General features: G+C 36.7%; 1 protein-coding gene across 3 annotated transcripts in view; it reads left to right on the top strand.

Moving 5' to 3' along the window:
- Positions 1–22,333, top strand: part of LOC121855926 (dynein regulatory complex subunit 4-like) — a 296,945-nt gene that overhangs the window by 116,413 nt on the left and 158,199 nt on the right. For all 3 annotated transcript variants that reach the window (XM_042351134.1, XM_042351133.1, XM_042351135.1), the window contains exon 6: positions 2,544–2,804. In XM_042351134.1, the coding sequence (XP_042207068.1) occupies positions 2,544–2,804 (261 nt within the window). The remainder of the gene's footprint in view (positions 1–2,543; positions 2,805–22,333) is intronic.

Raw genomic sequence — 22,333 nt, 5'->3', positions numbered from 1 at the left:
ATTTGCTGTATAAGTTTAACAGAAAATGACTACCTGTACAGTCCTTTAAACAAAGAAAATTAAACACTAAATGAAAAGCAAATGAAATTTTATTATATATGCTGTATACAGTAGTACCCCGATTACGTATGCGGTCAATTGTCAATTGAACCCACAGGGTACCACGGAAAGTGAAAACCCGTAAAGTGAACAACAGATCATATGGGATTAATTCCAATAGAGACTGGCCCAACCCCCAAACTCCACTTTTTCCGACACAATACCTATGTTGTAGTAAAAATAACATCTAAATTTTATGATGGTATGCTCACACAATTAATATTTAAGAGAAATACAGTCGCCAGGTTAATGTCCATTCAAATAATGGACTCAAATCCCTTTAGTAATAAATAATACCTCAGACTAAAGTTAGGATAATATAATTGACATTTCTGGATTCCTTGCAGGTCAGGGAATATTTTGAATGTAAACTTCATATATTTTGCACAAAAGATAAAATACTTGCTTTGTGTAAACCAAATTATTACATTAGATCTAAAATTTGTATGTCTAATGCAAAATCCATGATGTTTATATTCAAAATGATCATCATATTGTAAGAATTCCAGCAATGTAAATTATATTCTGGTCCAGTAATTTGTATGAATTTTATGAGCTAAAACAAATATCTTCAGTTAATAAAAAAAAAATATTCTTCACGACACTATCTGTCAATCAAAGTACCCCAACTTGCCTCCCCCCTCTTCCAACCGCGCCAGATGGTCGGTCGGTCGGTCCCAACCCTCCCCCCCACCCCCCACCTTCCCTCCCTACCAGAGAAATGTTGGGTGAAAAAACTAGATTTTAACTTTTAGTAATAAATAATACCTCAGACTAAAGTTAGGATAATATAATTGACATTTCTGGATTCCTTGCAGGTCAGGGAATATTTTGAATGTAAACGTCATATATTTTGCACAAAAGATAAAATATTTGCTTTGTGTAAACCAAATTATTACATTAGATCTAAAATTTGTATGTCTAATGCAAAATCCATGATGTTTATATTCAAAATGATCATCATATTGTAAGAATTCCAGCAATGTAAATTATATTCTGGCCGGGTAATTTGTATGAATTTTATGAGCTAAAACATATATCTTCATTAAATAAACAAAGAAATATTCTTCAAGGACACTATCTGTCAATCAAAATACTCAGCCCTAGCTGGGTCGGTCCCTCCCTCCCTCCCCCCCACCCCCCACCTTTCCTCCCTACCAGAGAAGCTTTGGGAGAAAATAGTAATTTACTTTTTTAGTAATAAATTATAACTCAGACTAAAGTTAGGATAATATAATTGACATTTCTGGATTCCTTGCAGGTCAGGGAATATTTTGAATGTAAATTTCATATATTATGCACAAAAGATAAAATACTTGCTTTGTGTAAACCAAATTATTACATTAGATCTAAAATTTGTATGTCTAATGCAAAATCCATGATGTTTATATTCAAAATGATCATCATATTGTAAGAATTCCAGCAATGAAAATTATATTCTGGCCGGGTAATTTGTATGAATTTTATGAGCTAAATAAAAAAAAAAAATTATACTTCACGCGTATATGAGTAGATGCACCGCGGAAAGTGAAAGTCCGGTTCTGGCAAGGTACCGCGTAAATGAGAAATCGCGGAAGGTGAAACCGTGTAAAGCGGGGTAATATTTTTAGGAGTGTTTCTGACTTTATGCATTTTTTGGCTTTACTTTGCATGTACGTTTCTGTGAGTTGGAACCAATTACCCAATATCCCATTGAAATAATGGATTCGATTAACAAAATTTTCGGTTAACGAATGACTCTGTGGAACGAATTGTGTTCGTTAACCAAGGGACCACTGTATTCTTATGGGAAAATTATGTTTAATTTACGCATTTTTTAATTAAGTGGTGATTTTCAAGAACGTAACCCCCGCGTGAAACGAAAGGTGGGTGTATAGTTTACACCTGAACTTTTGAATAAACTTAGTTTGACAACAGTGAAGATTTGAGGGCTTCATGACTGCCCCAAGGAAATGCTTGCCGATACCATGAATGGCTTAGGGAGCACAATTAAAACACCTGTTAAAGCACAAACTGAATGTCCAACACTTATACTGTAACAGAAAATGATCAGTGGATAAAGTAATGAATAGGAAGTGTTGTCTGCTTGGTTAATGACATGCCCCTGTTTTATGGCTGAATTATGATAAGAGTGCTTCTGTCAATTGAAATTCCTTACCTACCGTACCGGTAATTTCTTACTGGTTCATATAACCACTTTTGAATTTGGATCGTAATACAGATTCATGTAGTGAGACGATTGTTTGCCACAGGCTTGAAGTAAAGATATAGTCAAGGTCGATAAAGTTATCCTGCCACATAATATTTCATTACTTCTAGACATTAGCATGATCTGCCATTGTACCGGAACTTATTGGTTGTTCACTTGCTAAAGCATTTCAGGGTTTAAGAAATTATCATATTGGAGTTTGTATGATTATTTATTAGTTTATATTTTTTTTCAGGCTCATAGCAAGTCTCTAGACTCACTGCGTGAGGAGTTTGAGAAAGAGGCAGCAGCAATGGAAGCTAAGTCTGTCAAAAGAATAAAAACTTTACAGAATCAGCTTGATCTAAAACGTAAAACAGAGCTGATTGCACAAGAAGAAAAAAAGAATAATTTTCTGGCTACAATCATATCCAACCATGAGAAAACTTTTGAAGAGATGAAAAAATATTACACCGACATCACTGCAACTAACTTGAAGCTCATCACGGAATTAAAGGTAAATGAAAGTTTTTTGTCTTTTTTATCTGTTCCCATTAATGATGTGGATTTTCTATCTAAAAGCTCATATAAATTCATGTACAATGGGGTCTCATTTTACCCAAGTCTCGTGTACACAGTTATCACTTACACACAAAGCCATGGGTAGCAGTATAGCAGTAATTTCGTGATCTTTTGCTTATTTAGGTTAATTTGACAAAAAGGGGGGCTTTGGGTCAGCTGATACCACCCTGTACTGTAAACAAGAGACTACAATAGCTCATCTTGGATTGAGTGTTGGATTTTGGGGGAAAAATTAATTATTTTTCAATAATGTTTTAGTAACCCAGCACCAAATGAACTAAAATAGTATGGGGATTATGGTGAAATTGTATATTGTAGTTATAAAGGGATCACAGGGTGCTGAGCAGGAGATTGTAAGGTGTCCTCCCTCCCTTCCTCCTCCGCCTCCCCTCACATTTGCACCCAAACTTAGTTTTGTATCTTAACATAATTCATATGTTATTCCTATAATTCATTCATCTTAATCTATTTCATAATACAGTATATTACTATAATAATACATTGATATCCTCGTTAGTCGGAACAATTGGTGCAGAGCACTTCTGGGGATGAGAAATTTCCGGCTAACCAGGCGGTTTTCTCAAACCCGGAAAAATCCCCCATCTCCGGAATTATTTGCGGTTACTGGAAATACTTTCCGAGTGTTTAAACTATGTATCTTGCACAGACAAATACTAGCCCAAATCCTCAGAATGTTTCTGTGTGCTGGGGAGTTTTCCAAGAGTCGAAACTAAAAATCTATATGATATGGTCATGAATGAAGCTGTGTGTTACAGCAAAGACTGGTATTTTCAACTCCCTTGGAGCTGTGGGGGATTAGTGGGTCTCATGTAACTGACTTGACCTGACACACTGTCAGGTGGAGGTAGGGTGGGGTATTAGTGGCCTCATATTAATGACCTGATACAATGTCAGGTCACCCACTGTTGGGTGGGGAATTAGTGGGTCTCAGAACCTGAAGATGTCTTGAATAAACATTAAAGCTAAGATACAGTATGTTTTATACTTACACTTATCACAATGTATCCTTTCAACATTACGTTACATAACATTTTAAATTATGGACTGAGAAAGCAGAAACGTGTGTGTGATTAGAGAGATGGAGTGGAAAGGAGTGGTAACATCCACCAGTGTTGCCATTTAATAAGCTCCTCAACAGCTGATCTTTTAATTCACCACCATATAGTTAACCACACATAAATTTGTGTCATACAGTATGGGGTTTGTTTGGGTGGTGTTGGGTGTCTGTGTGTGATGTTGTGGTATTAAATAATAAATAAGCAATATTGTCCCATTAATGACAGTCGTTTGATGAATAGTAGCGTACTACAATTGTTACTACTATTCATCAAACTCCTGTACTCTCATTAACAATACAATATTGTTTATTTATTATTCATTAATTAATACCCCAACACCACATCATTCACACACACAACATCTAGTTCACAGTCTTTTTTTGTGAGACACTGTGAATTGGAGGGAGGCTGGGAGCAGGCAGGAGGGAGGCAGGGAGGCAAGGTGCAGTCAGGGGGAGGCAGGCAGGCAAGGTGCAGTCAGGGGGGAGGCAGGCAGGCAATAGGTGCAGTCAGCGGGGAGGCAGGCAGGCATGGTGCAGGCAGGGAGACTGGCACTCCCCCTTTCACCAATGATCAGCCTCTTATGGTGTATGTTTTATCATGGTTAATATAAAATATTAAACACATCAGAAAAAGTATGATGTATACAGTAATTATTAATTTGATATCAAAATTACATGACAAGCCAAATAATAAGGGAATTTTTTCACCCAGACCTCTCCACTAGGAGGAGGGTTGGCGATGGGTAAGCTTAACCATTACCAAATTTACCATTGTTTTATTTAATAATTACAGTACTGATACATTATAAAAAGTATTGCACTGTATATGAAGGGCAGGTATTAATAAGCACAGATTATTACAGTAAACATATCTTAATTAATTAATGAATAAAAAAGTAAAAATTATTACAATGGGAATGGCAGGCATGGGGAGGAGTAGGAGACGAACCTTTTGTGGGGTATGCGGTCAGTTTCCCCCCCGAAAAACCTTCCCCACCTTCTTACTCCATATTGAATTTAATATTTTATCAATGATAAAAATACACCATAAGTGGCTGATCATACGAGAATATATAATACTAAATGTTGGAGGGTGTGTGGTGGAGGTGTGTAAATTGGTATTAATAGCTGGGGCCCTTTTCTTGAAATGTATAAAATACATTAATGAAAATGAATGGAAATTATAATTAATAGATTAAAAACTGCAAAAAGTTACATGGTTCATCATTATTTTTTATTTGTATTTTTCCATAAATACTGTACAGGTATACTTACGTATATTAAAAAATTCCCTGAAAATCTCTTGATTTTATACTGTATTACTGTACTCATTAAAGAATCATCCATTATGCCACAAGTTGACTTGTGTTTCATAAACTATCCACATATATGTAGTAATCTCTTGGTGAGGGGGTGGGGGTGGTGCAGTCGGGAACCTCATAGCCATATGGACAGGAATGATTCTCGTCAGCTTACAGTTGCCATTTAGGGATTTTTCCAAAGCAATTATCAAATAGTATTTGGGATGAAATGAGCGGGTATTAGAGCTTATTGTGTTGATTTTGTGTACAGTAGGGTCGGAAAATATAGTGACTTTATATATAGATTTTTTAATATCGTGGCTACCAAAATTATCAAAATTTTCCAATATACAGCTGCTCCCTGATTTACGACGGGGTTAGGGACCCAAATCCAGGTCGTAAGTCGAAATGGTCGTAAGACGAAAATGCTTCAATAATACATAGAAAATCTAAAATGGGTGTCTCTTTTTCTTCTCAGCACCACAAAACTCTCACTTTTAAGCTTGCCAGCCATTTTAAAGTGAATTACAAACAAAAATTTTGTTAGTACACAGCGCAATCACTGACGTTGGGACTCGAAAATACGTACAGTAATTTGAAAATTTTTTCGTAAGACTGAGGCAGTCGTATGTCCGGGTGGTCGTAAGTCGAGTAGGTCGTAAGTCGGGGAGTAGCTGTATGGCGATAAATTTATTTACAGTGAACTCAAAACTTACATGGGGTTATGTTCTTGGGACCTCACATAAAGCCAAAGACCGTATAAAGTCAGAAACACTCCTAAAAATCCCCTAAATCGCCCCAAAAATACGAGTTGAAAACTGTACTGTACTTAAATGTACTCTAAAAGACTAAAATTTTATCTCTTGTACAAAATATATGATGTATATATTCAAATTATTCACTGTCTTGCAGGGATTCCAGTAATGCAATTTATATCCTGCTAACATTAGCCTGTGACATTTTATGAGATAAAAACTTTAAGCTTAAAACCACTTTCAATTTTGCCGGAAGCGGAGGGTGGAGGTGATGTACAGTCGACCCTCGTTAAAACGGACTAATAGGGGGGAAGAGTGTCCGTTTTAGCCGATTGTCCAAATTAACCGATTTAGGGGTTAATATTGCATTACATTACATTATACAGCTATATGTATGTTTATTTGAGTGCCCCATCATAGGAGTCCTTTTTGTCTCATTTCAGGACGCCTGAGTCCTCCGTTTTCTCTTAATCTTGGAGTGCAGTGCACCAGAGACTTCGTTATTCCTTAGTAATGACACAGAATTTGATATTGTAACTGGGGTTGCAATTGTTGAGGCAACTTAGGTACAGTAAAACCTCGATTAACCGACTTTCGGATTAACCGTCAATCCCGAACCCCTAAAATTTTTTTTTTAGCCCAGGGCATTAGGTCACTGACCCACATCGGGGCCTGGGGGCGATAATGTAATAATATTAATAATGATAATAATAATAATAATAATAATAATAATAATAATAATAATAATAATAATAATATAATAATAATAATAATAATATAATATAATACAGGTTGTACCTCTCTAGTCCGGCATTCTGTGGTCCGGAAACTCCCGTGGTCCGGAACGATTTTAGTTTGTCCAATAGGTAGATAGGCAGCTTTTTTTTTTTTTTTTTCCTTATCTGAATTATTATTATTATTACAGGAGTATTAAATTTTTGCCCCTCAGGCCCCAATGTGGGTCAGTGACCTATGCCCGGGTGGGCTAATCCCCTTAAAAAAAAAAAGCCGCGGGAAATTAAGGTTTGTTTACATCCGGCAGTTCGGCTGCTCTCTCTCTCTCTGCTTGTCTATACAGAGTACAACATTTAACCCTTCAATATATATGAGCAGTAAATAAGTGTTGCTTTCATATTCTTATGTAGAGTAATGACGATATATTTTCACATGTGCGCACTTACATACGAGCAGTCTCACTTTTTTTTTTACCATTAATGGTTAGCTACTTATATTGTTCCATTTATTAACATTAAATAACATTACAGGTACTTCAAGCAACCATATTCATTTTTTACATTAATTTTACTACAGCTAAACTCAGGGTCTTATTTTCTTCAGTTTTATATGTAGAACCAATCAGTCACTGGTTTCGTAAGCTTTAACATAAACAATGCCGGCAGCGGTCTCGTCTCCTCTAATATTCCACGTATTATTAATAAATTGTATTGTTAATTTTGCACACACGTACATTAATTCAATAAAAACAAATTCAGAAACATTAATTAGAATATATATGAACAGTAAATAAGTGTTGCTTTCATATTCTTATTTAAAGTAATGACGATATGTTTTCACGTGTGCGCATGCGCACTTACATATGCGATCTCTCTTTTTCTTTACCATTATCGTAAGCTACTTCTATTGTTCCATTTATTAACATTAAATAACATTACTTAAAACAACCATATTAATTTTACTACAGCTACAACCAAGGTCTTATTTTCTTCAGTTTTATATGTAGAACCAGTCAGTCACTGGTTTTGTAATCAACGAAAACAATGCTGTGTTATTTCCTCGTGTGTTTTAATATTCTACGTATTATTAATGAATTGTATTGCTCATTTTGCACACATAAACATTAATTCAATAAAAAAGACATTCAGTAATAAACAATAATGAATCTTTTGTACATAAGAGAAATGACGCTGTTTACACGATTATGCACGTCGTCTGCACGTTGGCGGGCCGTTCAAACCCGTCGAAATTCAAGTTTCCGCCGTCAAAATTTTTATTTATTTATTTTTTTGTGTGTTCCAATAAAATACGTTAAGAATTAAAAACTCGCGAAATTTGAGAAGCTACTATACGACATTTAACCCTTCAATATGTCTTCAAAGAGACCATGACGCAGAGAAAGTGGTGCTAGTGCTTCCAGGCATAAGCACAAGTCACTATCTATCCAGGAAAAGGGTGAATTTCCATGGTCCGGCACCGTTCAGGTCCCGAGGTTGCCGGACTAGAGAGGTACAACCTGTAGTAATAAAGAACCACAAAAAATGCACAAATCAAAGAAAATCAAGAGTGAGAAACAATGTACCTGTATGTATGTTGTGTTGTCAATAGTAAGAGAAACAATTGAAACTGCAATTGTGTGTAAATGAGGCAGAAAGTCAGATCTGCAACCTGGGACTTGGTCACAATTTTTGTGATGACATATGTTCTTTGACTTTTCCATTTTTTATTCACGGTTTCTGTGCTGGTTCATATTTTTTACTAAAGTGGTTAATGTTTTAAAGCAAATTCTATTGAAATATGAATGGCAAATGAAAAAAAATTAATAGAGGGACTTAAATGAGGTAGGTTAGGGAAAGGTACTTTGAAAATGTATGTTTTATTTCCGTAGACTTTATGTACTATTAACAGACCTTTTCGATTATCCGTTGGCCCCTTCCCCCCATATGTGGTCGGTTAATCGAGGTTTTACTGTATGTCTGATTACAGTTGGAATATTCAAGATCCATTGTGAGTGATGTTTAAAGCTTCAACTGTCTTTATGGTTGGTAAAACTTGTCAAGTCTGTCAGTCTGAGTGGCATGTGTGAGGTCTTGTGTTTGTGCAACAGCTAAATATATAAATATGTAATGTTATGGTAATTATCAGAAACACACATAGGCATGACTAGGTTTATTACAAAGTGATGAAAAGGATACTGTACAGTGGGTAGTCCGCAAAACATGTAATTATGTGTATGTTTATTTGAGTGCCCCGTCATAGGAGTCCGTTTTCTCTCATTTCAGGATGCCTGAGTCCTCCGTTTTCTCTTAATCTTGGAGTGCAGTGCACCAGAGATTTCGTTATTCCTTAGTAGTGACTTAGAATTTGAAATTGCAACCCCAATTGCAACTGGGACAATCCCAGAACCAGAAATTTGATACGGACAGTTCAGATTTCGTCCGATTTATCCGAAATCCGGATTAAAGGGGTCCGAATTAACGAGGGTCGCCTGTATTACGACAGCAGGTGCCAGCCGCCGGCAAAGGTTACCTAATGGTATTTATTTATCTGTCATATAGGGGTAGTTTAAGTTTTTCTCTTGTAAAATGTCAATGAATTGACTTAAGACAAAATATTTAATATTGCTGGAATTCTTGTGAGATAGTGATTAATTTGAATATAAACATGGTATAGTTTACACTAGATATAAAATGTTTAGTAATTATTTAGTACATTTTAGTACAAAGGACTAAAAATTTTATCTCTTGTGCAAAATATATGATGTTTATATTCAAATTATTCGCTGTCTTGCAAGGATTCCAGCAATGCAATTTATATTCTGCTAACTTTAGACTGTGCCATTTTATGTCAAGTTTAGTCACTTTTATTGGCCTCCAGAACCAAACGCTATTTCCCCATTGATTACATGTAATTATTTATTGCAATTTAGTATATAGCTAATATCCTTGGACTCTATCTTGCGATATATCCTGACCCTACTGTACATTAAAGCCTCGACTAACGATTGTTGTAGATGTAGTCATATTAATGTAAAAATTATGTATCTTTTAATTAATGTTATGTAATGTATGTGCAGTAGAAGTGACCAATGAATTGGTAGAGAAAAAAAGTAAGACTGCGTATGCACTCGTGGAAACAGCGTCATTTATCGTATGTACAAAAGATTCATTACTGTATCGTTTATTTTTTAATATGTATTTGATTGAATTAATGTTTATGTGTGCGAAATGAACAATACAATTCATTAATAATACGTAAAATATTAAAACTCATAAGAGGAGACGAGACGGCATTCTCACGTCTACGCTTTCCAATCATTCTAAAGTGAATTAGATACGAAAATAATGTCAGTACATACACAGCACGATCAATTGCGAAAACAACGACAGCCAAACACCAACGAAGCATTCTATGGCATGGGTGCTGTAGCCACGAGGCGACCCAAGCCATGTGACGCTCTCGTACGGGACGGAAACGTTTTGGTCAAGAAAATACACGCGTCATTTGAAAAAATTTTTGGTACCGACTGCGGTGGTCGTATGTGCAGGTGGTCTTTCCGACTGAGGCAGGTCGTAAGTGCGGGTGGTCGTAGGTCGAAAGTCGAGGAGTAGCTGTATGTGAATGTTTATATGCTGTCTTTATTGATTATATATACATTATATATTATGTTACTTCTTACCAAAGTTACAATGTGTTTAGGCCTGTGTAATCAAGAATGTGTTAGGCACATTGTACGACCACCACAGAGTCAGCACGTGGCTTCTCCTTCTCCCATTAATCATGTAAGATACTACACTGGCGACGACGATGGGATTCACAAAGTGTTGGTGAAGTCCTTGAAGAGAGGATAGCGACCACTGAAGGGAAGGCTACTCTGAACTTGGAGAATTCAAGTGAAGAGAGCAACCATGGCTGGCGTCAGTACATACATCGGGCGAGTGGGGGAGTATGATGCAGACAAGGAGAACTTCACATCATATTGTGAGAGAATGGACTTCTTCTTCCTGGCAAATGAATTAATGGACGACGATGGTGATGTTCAGAAAAAGAAGGCCCTTGAACAGAAAAGGAAAGCAATCCTTTTGACAGAGGTAGGGGCTAATGTTTATTCTACTCTGGTCAATCTGCTTGCTCCAGACAAACCCAAAGACTCCTCACTGATTCAGATTACCAAGATTCTGAAGCAACATTTTGATCCTGCTCCACTTGAGATCGCTGAAATTTACAGATTTGGCACCAGAGATAGAGGTAAAGATGAATCGGTAAGTAATTATATAGTAGCTTTGAAGAAGTTATCCATTCACTGTAACTTTGGACAGTTCTTGAACCCAGCTCTAAGAGACAGGTTTGTGATAGGTCTGAATTATGAAAAATACAGAATAAGTTAATGAACACCACTAACTTAACTTTTGAAAAAGCATGTCAGATAGCCACAAGCATGGAATTAGAAGAGATATACACCAGAGAATTTGTTCTCAATACCGGTAGTGAAACAGTTGGCAGTAGTGGCTCAGTGTGTAAAGTAACTGTACAGTATTACCCCGCCTAACGCGGTTTCACTTAACGCGTTTTATCATATACGCGGTGCCTCGCCAGAGCTGAACTTTCACTTAACACGGATTTTTTCCACATATACGCGGTGAGTGTCCGGCTCCAGACGCTATTTTTAGATTTGCCCCACCCTGCCTGACTGCCTGTTTTAGCTCATAAAATTCATACAAATTACCCGGCCAGAATATAATTTACATTGCTGGAATTCTTATAATTTGGTGATCATTTTGAATATAAACATCATATTTTTGCATTAGACATACAAATTTTAGATAAAAATTTTTCTCAAATTAACTATGTTATCTTTTGTGCAAAATATATGACATTTATATTCAAAATATTCCTGGTCTTACAAGGAATCCAGCAATGTCAATTATATTATCCTAACTTTAGTTTGAGGTATTATTTATTAAAATTTAGTGGTTATCCCACACATCTCCTTGGGACGGTTGGTGGGGGGTGGGGGGGAGGGAGGGACCGACCGACCATCTGTTACCCAGTGAAGAATTATTTTTTTTATTAACTGAAGATATTTGTTTTAGCTCATAAAATTCATACAAATTATCCGGTCTGAATATAATTTACATTGCTGGAATTCTTATAATTTGATGATCATTTTGAATATAAACATCATATTTTTGCATTAGACATACAAATTTTAGATAAAAATTTTTCTCAAATTAACTATGTTATCTTTTGTGCAAAATATATGACATTTATATTCAAAATATTCCTGGTCTTACAAGGAATCCAGCAATGTCAATTATATTATCCTAACTTTAATCTGAGGTATTATTTAATACTAAATGTTAAAAACCCTGGAAGGGAGGATTGGTGGGGGGTGGGGGGGAGGGTTGGGACTGACCGCGCGGTTGGAAGAGGGGGGGAGGCAAGGTGGGGTACTTTGATTGACAGATAGTGTTGTGAAGATTATTTTTTTTTTTATTAACTGAAGATATTTGTTTTAGCTCATAAAATTCATACAAATTACCCGGTCAGAATATAATTTACATTGCTGGAATTCTTATAATTTGGTGATCATTTTGAATATAAACATCATATATTTTTCATTAAACATACAAATTTTAGATAAAAAATTTTCTCTAGGTAACTATGTTATCTTTTGTGCAAAATATATGACATTTATATTCAAAATATTCCTGGTCTTACAAGGAATCCAGCAATGTCAATTGTATTATCCTAACTTTAGTTTGAGGTATTATTTATTAAAATTTAGTGGTTTTCCCCCAAAAATTTCTCTGAGAGGGAAGAGCCAGGGACTATTAAAGAAAGGGATACCATGGAAATGGAACAGTGCAACTCAGAAGTCATTTGAAGATTGTAAAGCTGCTCTGTCTAGTACAGTGGTCCCTTGGTTAACGAGCACAATCCGTTACCAGCAGGTTGCTCGTTAACCGAAAAACTTGTTAACCGAAACCATTGTTTCAATGGGTTTTGGGGTAATTGGTTCCAGCTCACCGAAAATTGCCTAAATTCAACAAAATAGGTAGAAAAGTACACTTACTTTGAGGTGTGTATGTAGAAGGCTCCTGGATAATGATGATGATGATGATAGGAATTAGAATGGGGGTGGAGGAGAAGGGAGAAGAGAAGGCATTGGGGTGGAAGAGAAGTCACCCCATGGTGCCATTTCACCCATAAAAATTTTTTTCTCTTGGTGTAATTCTAGATTATTTTCTTTAAATCAACACTGCACTGCATTATATATTGTCAATATGTAAAATAAATTTCAAAATGACCAATAATTTGCTTGGAAACAGAAAAAAAGCCTTTAGTTGAAGAGAGTCTCAAGCAAGATGTTACTTCCACTGAAAAGAGAGAGAGACTAACGCCTGTTTGTGTGTTAACAGGCTGGATGGTGCGCCAGAAACTAGTTTCTTTACCTTCAATTATGTTAAATAATTGTTAAAATGACTAAAAAGATTTTACATTAAACTTTTAAAATTATTGAATAGTATAAACTTCTTGATATTTACTAAAATAGTAAAGAATTTTAAGCCCTAAAACCGATTACTGTATTGGCGGACTAATACTACAGCTGGTGGACCGCCAAATGCAAGCGAAAACATGTTGAGGTCGGCTCGTAAAAAGCTTGTTAATCGAGGGATTACTCGTTAACCGAAGTTAAGAATCTTATGGAAGGTAAATCGTTAACCGAAATCTCGTTAACCGAGGCGCTCGTTAACCGAGGGACCACTGTACTGATGTTTTGGTCCACTATAATACCAGTAGAACACTAAAGCTTGCTTGTGATTCATCAGGCTATGGATAAGGTGCTGTCATAAGTCACGTAATGGATAACGGTGAAGAAAGACCCATTGCATATGCCTCGAGAACTCTTACCCAAAGCGAGAAAAATTATGCACAAATAGAGAAAGAGGTTTTCTATCATATTTGGAGTAAAGAAATTTCACCAGTATCTATATGGGAGGAATTTTGTCTTAATAACTGACCACAAGCCTCTCTTGGCAATTTTGGGTCCTAAATCACCTGTTCCTACACTTGCTGCAGCAAGAATGCAGAGATGGGCTGTGATATTGTCTGCATATGACTATGAGATACAGTACAGATGTTCAGAGGATCATTCCAATGCAGATGCTTTGTCCATGTAGTGGATCAAATGATGGAGTAGAGCCTAAGGCTTATGCTGTAACCATGATAGCAGAAGATTTTCCAGTCACCTCCGGAATGATTGCTCATGAAACTAGGAAAGATGTTGTATTAGGAAGAGTCCTGGAATATGCACTAAATGGATGGCCAGAGATTTGTCCATCCTTAGACTTTCAACCGTATCATTTAAGGAGATGTCAATTATCAGTAGAACAGGGATGTGTGTTGTGGGGTAAGAGAGTGTTAATTCCACAGTGTTTTAGAGGACAAATTTTGAATGAACTGCATTTTCAACATCCAGGTATATGTGCTATGAAAGCATTGGCCAGAAGTTTTGTATGGTGGACTAAACTGGATGGTGAAATTGAAATGATGGTATGTGAGTGCTCTGTTTGTCAGAATGTTAGGAGTATGCCACCCAGCACACCTTTGAAAACCTGGAAATGGCCCACCCGTCCCTTCCAAAGAGTACACATTGACTTCTGTGATAAGGGAACAGACAAATTTTTTGTATTAATTGACATTCATTCAAAGTGGATTGATGTTAAGCACATGTACAGTACTAATGCTGGTAGCACCATTGATGAATTAAGATTAATGTTTGCCGAACATAGTATACCAGAAGAGGTAGTTTCTGACAATGGTCCTCCATTCCAATCATTAGAGTTTAAAAACTTCATGAGACTCAACGGTGTAAAGCATGTACTGACCCCACCCTATCATCCTGCCTCCAATGGTGCAGCTGAGAGATCAGTTAGAATTGTAAAGGGAGCACTTTCCAAGCAGGTAATTCAAGGAACTGTAGGAAAATCAATGAAACACAGACTAGCAAATTTCTTACTCAGATACAGAACCACGCCACATAGTGTGACAGGATGAACTCCTGCAGAGATAATGGTGAAGAGACAGTTGAGAACAAGATTAAGTTTAGTTAAGCCAAGTCTGTTTGAAGTTGTAGAGAGGAAGCAATCTCAACAAAAGATGTATCATGATAAGTGTTCCAGTGAAAGAGTGTTCAAGGTAAATGATAGGGTGAGAGTTAGGAACATGGCTAAAGGTTATGGTACTGTGCATGCAAAGTGGTAACTGGTGTCATGACAAGGTATGTGGATCTAGGACATATTTAGTGAAATGTGGTAACTCTTTGAGATATGTTCATGTGGATCACATCATTCAGGCACATGACGAGATGAATGTAGCACCAGAACATGATGATAAACTTGACACAGTTGCAGATGATCATCATGATGATGAGGTCAAAGATGATGTTTCCCAACATCCACTCACTTGGTAATCCAAGTGGCTCTACATCCATAATAATTACATGTAGTATGGTCCCCTTGGGTCTTGGGTGAAACTACTACTACTGAATTTACATCCTCTACTGACAGACAATTCCTTGTATGTAGTGTATGAGCTGAACTTTCTAGTCCTTGTAGCTCATCACTCAACACTAGTTCCCCAAGGACAGTTCCACGGTCTCCTCCATCAAGCAGCAGTCCAGACAACTGTCCTTCATCCTCCAGTTGCACATCACTCATCTAAACTAGGAGGAACACCAGAGTCACATTGTATCATCATAATAATACAAGGGAGATAACATTTTCTCCCAAACATAATCAATATGACTCATAACTGTGATATTTTAGTAAATTATTTAATTAATTTCTCTTATTGTTATATAAATCACCAGTGTGACAATCATAAACAACTAACTCACTATATCATACACCTCTCCCTCTTCTTTTCTCAATTATCCCTCAGCTCATGGAACTTATTTTTTGAGGGATCATTACGTTCTCTATTTGTTGCCAATCAGGGTGCTCAGACATCATCGCTGCAATTAATTAGCTGCAGCGAAAATGCCTGAATGAGCATCGTCACCATGGAGGGTTGACAGTGCTGAGCTGCTACCATAGCGCTCCAGTGGCAAAATCGTTCACTATTACTCTAGCAATATGCATTGGGTTGAGAATTCCACCCTGAATGGTTCTCATATAACCCATATTAAGGATACAAGGTCCATCCCAACATAACTCTAGATTGCTAGTAAGACCGGGAGGTCAGTATTCCGGAAGGATCACTAAGGCTAGCAGCCTCGCTAAAGTTCGCCTGGAAAGGCTGAACCCGTTACTGAGGACATCAATAAAATAGACATATGAAGACAAAAACTTAACTGGCCTTCATGCTGAGAGTAATTAGAAAACCCAGAGCAGAAGCCCGAAAAGTTTTGTGAACGAATATAAGAGGAGTGAGAGAGATGACCACATAAATCATGGTATTCATACTAGCACGTGTTTAATTGGGACAAAGAAAATTGTATACAGTATATATTTACATATATATACCGTACGTATATCACGGCCTATAAGACGGAATTTGAACCTTAAAAAAATCAGCCCAAAATTAGGGGTCGTCTTAAATACCAGGTATAAAATTCTTACCTCTTGCATTTTGTGGTTTAGCGTGTCAAGAGTGGTGATGGAGAACATCGTAAAACATTCACATGGTCCTACCTCTAATTATTTTATACTGAAACTTACGTTTGGGAAGCTGGATTAAAAATAAGATTACCGGTATACACCCATCCCCTGCATTACGGAAGGGTTCCGTTCCCGGAAAATTGACCGTATCGTGAAATTCCGTAACGCGAAACCTATTTTCCCATTGACTTCCATTATAAAACTGGAGATGCATTCCTAAGGAATTTTTTCGGCCCCAAAAAAGTAATTCAAGCACTTTTATTAATGAAAATAAACATTTATAAACACATACAATACAGTACATTAAATAATTTATGATATACCGTCTTAAAACACCAATTTAGGGGTTAATATTGCATAATATTGCATTATACAGCTATGTGTATGTTTATTTGAGTGCCCCGTCATAGGAGTCCATTTTCTCTCACTTCAAGGCCTCCTGAGTCGTCCGTTTTCTCTTAATCTTAAGAGTGCACCAGGGACTACTGTATTATTTTTTAGTGGTGACACAGAATTTGATATTGCAACTGGGGTTGCAAGTGTTGAGGCAACTTTGGTATGTCTGATTACAGTTGGAATATTCAAGATCCATTGTGAGTGATGTTTAAAGCTTCAACTGTCTTTATGGTTGGTAAAACTTGTCAGTCTGAATGGCATGTGTGAGGCCTTGTGTTTGTTAAAATTTACCCCAAATTCTGTAAGGGCGGATTTACGGGCCGTAACGCGAAATTATCGGTCATAATTTACAAATTCCGTAAGCGAAATTCCGTAACCCGGGCTTCCGTAACGCGGGGGATGCGTGTGTTAAAATAATAAAAATGTATTATAAACCTGTCTAACATACCGTAAAATAACAACACCACCCGCCATTTGCCAGTGACGAGACAAAAAAGGGAAAGTGTTTTTTTTTTTACATCCAGCGCTCGCTGTCACTACGCACTTTCAGGGGTCATTTTCCCGCTTGCCTTTGTGTCCGAGTTGGCCAATAATGCCTTTCTTTACTGATCATGATACGTATTTCCCATAAATAATTCATTTAGACTTTTTTATTTGCATTACTCTTCATAAGAAGTTCTCAGCGACACACCCACGCAGACTTTCGTCAGGCTTTACCTTGGGAGACCACGTAGGTTTTACAAATAATTATCGGAATAATAATTCCACATATAAATATATTTATAACACAATCATAGCATTATTCATTTTTTTTTAACGGGGATTAGCCCACCCGGGCACAAGTCACTGACCCACATCGGGGTCTGGGGGGCGAAAATTTAATAATAATAACACTAATAATAATAATAATAATAATAATAATAATAATAATTATAATAATAATAATACAGGTTGTACCTCTCTAGTCCGGCAACCTCGGGACCTGACCGCTGCCGGACCATGGAAATTCACCCTTTTCCTGGATAGATTGTGACTTGTGCTTATGCTTGGAAGCACTTGCACCACTTTCTCTGCTTCATGGTCTCTTTGAAGACATATTGAAGGGTTAAATGTCGGACAGTAGCTTCTCAAATTTCGCGAATTTTTAATTCAACGTCTTTTATTTGGACACAAAAAAAAACGCTAAACAATTTAAAATTTTAATGGCGGAAACTCGAATTTCGACGGGTTTGAATGGTACGCCAACGTTCAGACGTGCACAATCATGTAAACAGCGTTATTTCTCTTATGTACAAAAGATTCATTATTGTTTATTACTGAATGTCTTTTTGATTGAATTAATGTTATGTGTGCAAAATGAACAATACAATTCATTAATGAAACGTAGAATATTAAAACACACGAGAAAATGACACAGCATTGTTTTCGTTGATTACAAAACCAGTGACTGACTGGTTCTACATATAAAACTGAAGAAGATAAGACCCTGGTTCTAGCTGTAGTAAAATTAATGTAAAAAATTAATATGGTTGTTTTAAGTAATGTTATTTAATGTTAATAAATGGGACAATAAAATTAGCAAACCATTCGTGGTAAAGAAAAAAGTGAGACCGCGTATGTAAGTGCGCACATGTGAAAACATATCGTCATTACTCTACATAAGAATATGAAAGCAACACTTATTTACTGCTCATATATATTTTAATTCATGTTTTTGAATTTAAAACATAAATTCTACCCACCAGTGGTGGTAAAGTTGAAAACGTAAGGACAGCCAATGTTGTTGTGTGTGTTTTTACTCGGATGACGAAGTTGCCGAGTCATCAGGTTCAACTCTAGCTGAAGCTGTAGAACATAAAAACTTTTTCTGTGATGTTTTTAATTTTTATTTAACTTTATCTGTGTTATTTTCGTTGCTTTATTAGAGGTAGTAATTCGCCAAAAAAGAAGGGTAAATAAGGCAAAATTTAGCCAAACATCGAAAGTACCAGACTCAAATTAATTTTCTCCATGGGCAAACTAAGATCGTTCCGGACCACGGGAGTTTCCGGACCACAGAATGCCGGACTAGAAAGGTACAACCTGTAATAATAATAATAATTCATAGTAAATAAAATTTATAATAAAAAATTCAAAATTTACAATAAAATAGTAATAATAAAGAACCATAAATAAATACAAAAATTAAAAAAAGATCAAAAGTGAGAAACAATATACTGTACTATGTATGTATGTTGTGTTGTCCAAGTAAGAGTAACAATTGAAACCCTGCAATTGTGTGTAAATGAGGCAGAAAGTCAGGTCAGCAACCTGGGACTTGGTCACAATTTTCGTGATGCCATATGGCAGCAGGGTCTACCATTAGACAACACATTATGCTTTCAATATCTTCCCAGGCGGTAGTATCTACCTGTTTGGTAGCTGCCTACCACCTACACAATTTTTAGTAATATTACAGGTTGTACCTCTCTAGTCCGGCAACCTCGGGACCTGACCGGTGCCGGACCATGGAAATTGCCGGACCATGGAAATTCACCCTTTTCCTGGATAGATAGTGACTTGTGCTTAAGCCTGGAAGCACTAGCACCACTTTCTCTGCATCATGGTCTCTTTGAAGACATATTGAAGAGTTAAATGTCGTATAGTAGCTTTTCAAATTTCGCGAGTTTTTAATTCTTAACGTATTTTATTGGAACACACAAAAAAAAAAATAAATAAAAATTTTGACGGCGGAAACTTGAATTTCGACGGGTTTGAACGGCCCGCCAACGTGCAGACGACGTGCATAATCGGGTAAACAGCGTCATTTCTCTTATGTACAAAAGATTCATTATTGTTTATTACTGAATGTCTTTTTTATTGAATTAATGTTTATGTGTGCAAAATGAGCAATACAATTCATTAATAATACGTAGAATATTAAAACACACGAGGAAATGACACAGCATTGTTTTCGTTGATTACAAAACCAGTGACTGACTGGTTCTACATATAAAACTGAAGAAAATAAGACCTTGGTTGTAGCTGTAGTAAAATTAATATGGTTGTTTTAAGTAATGTTATTTAATGTTAATAAATGGAACAATAGAAGTAGCTAACGATAATGGTAAAGAAAAAAGAGAGATCGCATATGTAAGTGCGCATGCGCACACGTGAAAACATATCATCATTACTTTACATAAGAATATGAAAGCAACACTTATTTACTGTTCATATATATTTTAATTAATGTTTCTGAATTTGTTTTTATTGAATTAATGTACGTGTGTGCAAAATTAACAATACAATTTATTAATAATACGTGGAATATTAGAGGAGACGAGACGGCTGCCGGCATTGTTTATGTTAAAGCTTACGAAACCAGTGACTGATTGGTTCTACATATAAAACTGAAGAAAATAAGACCCTGAGTTTAGCTGTAGTAAAATTAATGTAAAAAAATGAATATGGTTGCTTGAAGTACCTGTAATGTTATTTAATGTTAATAAATGGAACAATATAAGTAGCTAACCATTAATGGTAAAAAAAAAAGTGAGACTGCTCGTATGTAAGTGCGCACATGTGAAAATATATCGTCATTACTCTACATAAGAATATGAAAGCAACACTTATTTACTGCTCATATATATTGAAGGGTTAAATGTTGTACTCTGTATAGACAAGCAGAGAGAGAGAGCAGCCGAACTGCCGGATGTAAACAAACCTTAATTTCCCGCGGTTTTTTTTTTTAAGGGGATTAGCCCACCCGGGAATAGGTCACTGACCCACATTAGGGCCTGAGGGGCAAAAATTTAATACTCCTGTAATAATAATAATAATTCAGATAAGTAAAAAGAAAAAAAAAAAGCTGCCTATCTACCTATTGGACAAACTAAAATCGTTCCGGACCACGGGAGTTTCCGGACCAGAGAGGTACAACCTGTACTTTGGTACATGATAAATTAGACAATGAAAATAAACATCAAATTTAATTACCAAGACGCATCCCATTGGCAGCTGTAAGAAGAGGGAGAGATGGGCTATTTTTATCCCGTCTTTGTGAAAGAAGTTGCCAGTAATACCATATATTTACTGATCTTAATACTTATCTCCTATAAATAATTAATTTAAAATTTATTTTTTACATAGAATATTCCGTAAATGACTTAAATAAATAAACAAATAATTCGGTAAATCTATTTCAAGTAAATGGAAAATAAGCAACAAATGTTATTTACCAATACCCTTCCCTCTGGCTCAGGGTGAGATGCAGGGTAGATAAAGAAGCCTATTTATAGCCCGTCTTTGTGTCTGAAGTGGCCAGTACCCTAATGCACCATAAATAATTCATTTAACATTTATTTTTTGTACATAGAATATTCAGTACATGACTGCGATTATAAAATAGTGTGAATCAGTATATTATATATATATATATATATATATATATATATATATATATATATATATATATATATATATATATATATATATATATATATATATATATATATATATATATATATATATATATATATATACAGTCAACCCTCACTTTACGCAGTCCCACATTCCGCGTTTCCACGTTAACGCGGTGCCTTGCCAGAACCTAACGTGCTCACATTACGCGGTGCGTGAACCCCATTATGCGGAGAGTGTCCGGCGCAACGCTATTTTTAGATTCGCCCCACCCGCCTGCCTGCCTCTCCCTCCTCCTCCCTCCGCTTGGGCAAGCCGCGCGGTAAGGTTGCGCAGTGTGTGTCTTTGTTGCGTTATCACTGATGTCATATGACGTATCGGACTGTGATTGGCCATGCATCCCTACCCCCCTCTGCTGCTAGCTGTAATTGGCTTAAAGTATTATGACGTGTCCACCCGGGGGAGGGAGGGAGGGAGGAAAGATTATCCTTGACCTAGCCGCGCCAGTTTCATCCCTCCACGCCAGACCGTGTAAACGTGCATCCATTGTTCTCTAAAATGGCTTCCGCCGGACCACCACCCCCAGAAAGAAACCTTTCCTTACCTGGACCCAGCGGCACTAAGCCAAAGAAGACACGACGTTCCTTAAGCTACGAGGTGAAGTATACCATCATCCAAGAGTTGGAGAAAGGAACAAGGCAGGTTGATTTGGCGCGCCAGCATGGCGTGAACGAATCTACGATCCGGACTATAAAGAAGGATTCAGCCAAGATAAAGGAGCACATAAAGATCACAAAGTCTACAGGTGCTTCTATGATCAAGTATTTTCACAACCAGGTGCTTCTCAAGACAGAAAAATTACTTGTGAGGTACTTGGTGCGTCAGGCGCGACGGAACATGGCGGTCAACACGCGCTCTGTTAAGGACTACGCACGTGAACTGTACATGGCAGTGGCACTTAAGATGGGAACTACAGAGCCCAAACCCTTTAATGCTTCCTCTGGGTGGTTACAGAGGTTTAAGATCCGGAACAAGATCACCAATATAAACATTGGTGGTGAAGAAGTGAGTGCTGACCGTGCTGCGGCTAGGGAATTTCCTCCGTTTTTACGTGAGATTATGGAGGAAGGACA

The sequence above is a fragment of the Homarus americanus genome, unplaced genomic scaffold, assembly GCF_018991925.1.
Source record: "Homarus americanus isolate GMGI-L3 unplaced genomic scaffold, GMGI_Hamer_2.0 scaffold19117, whole genome shotgun sequence".
Lineage (NCBI taxonomy): Eukaryota > Metazoa > Arthropoda > Malacostraca > Decapoda > Nephropidae > Homarus > Homarus americanus.
The sequence above is the reverse complement of the archived record's forward strand: the minus strand, read 5'-3'. Positions and strand labels throughout refer to the sequence as shown.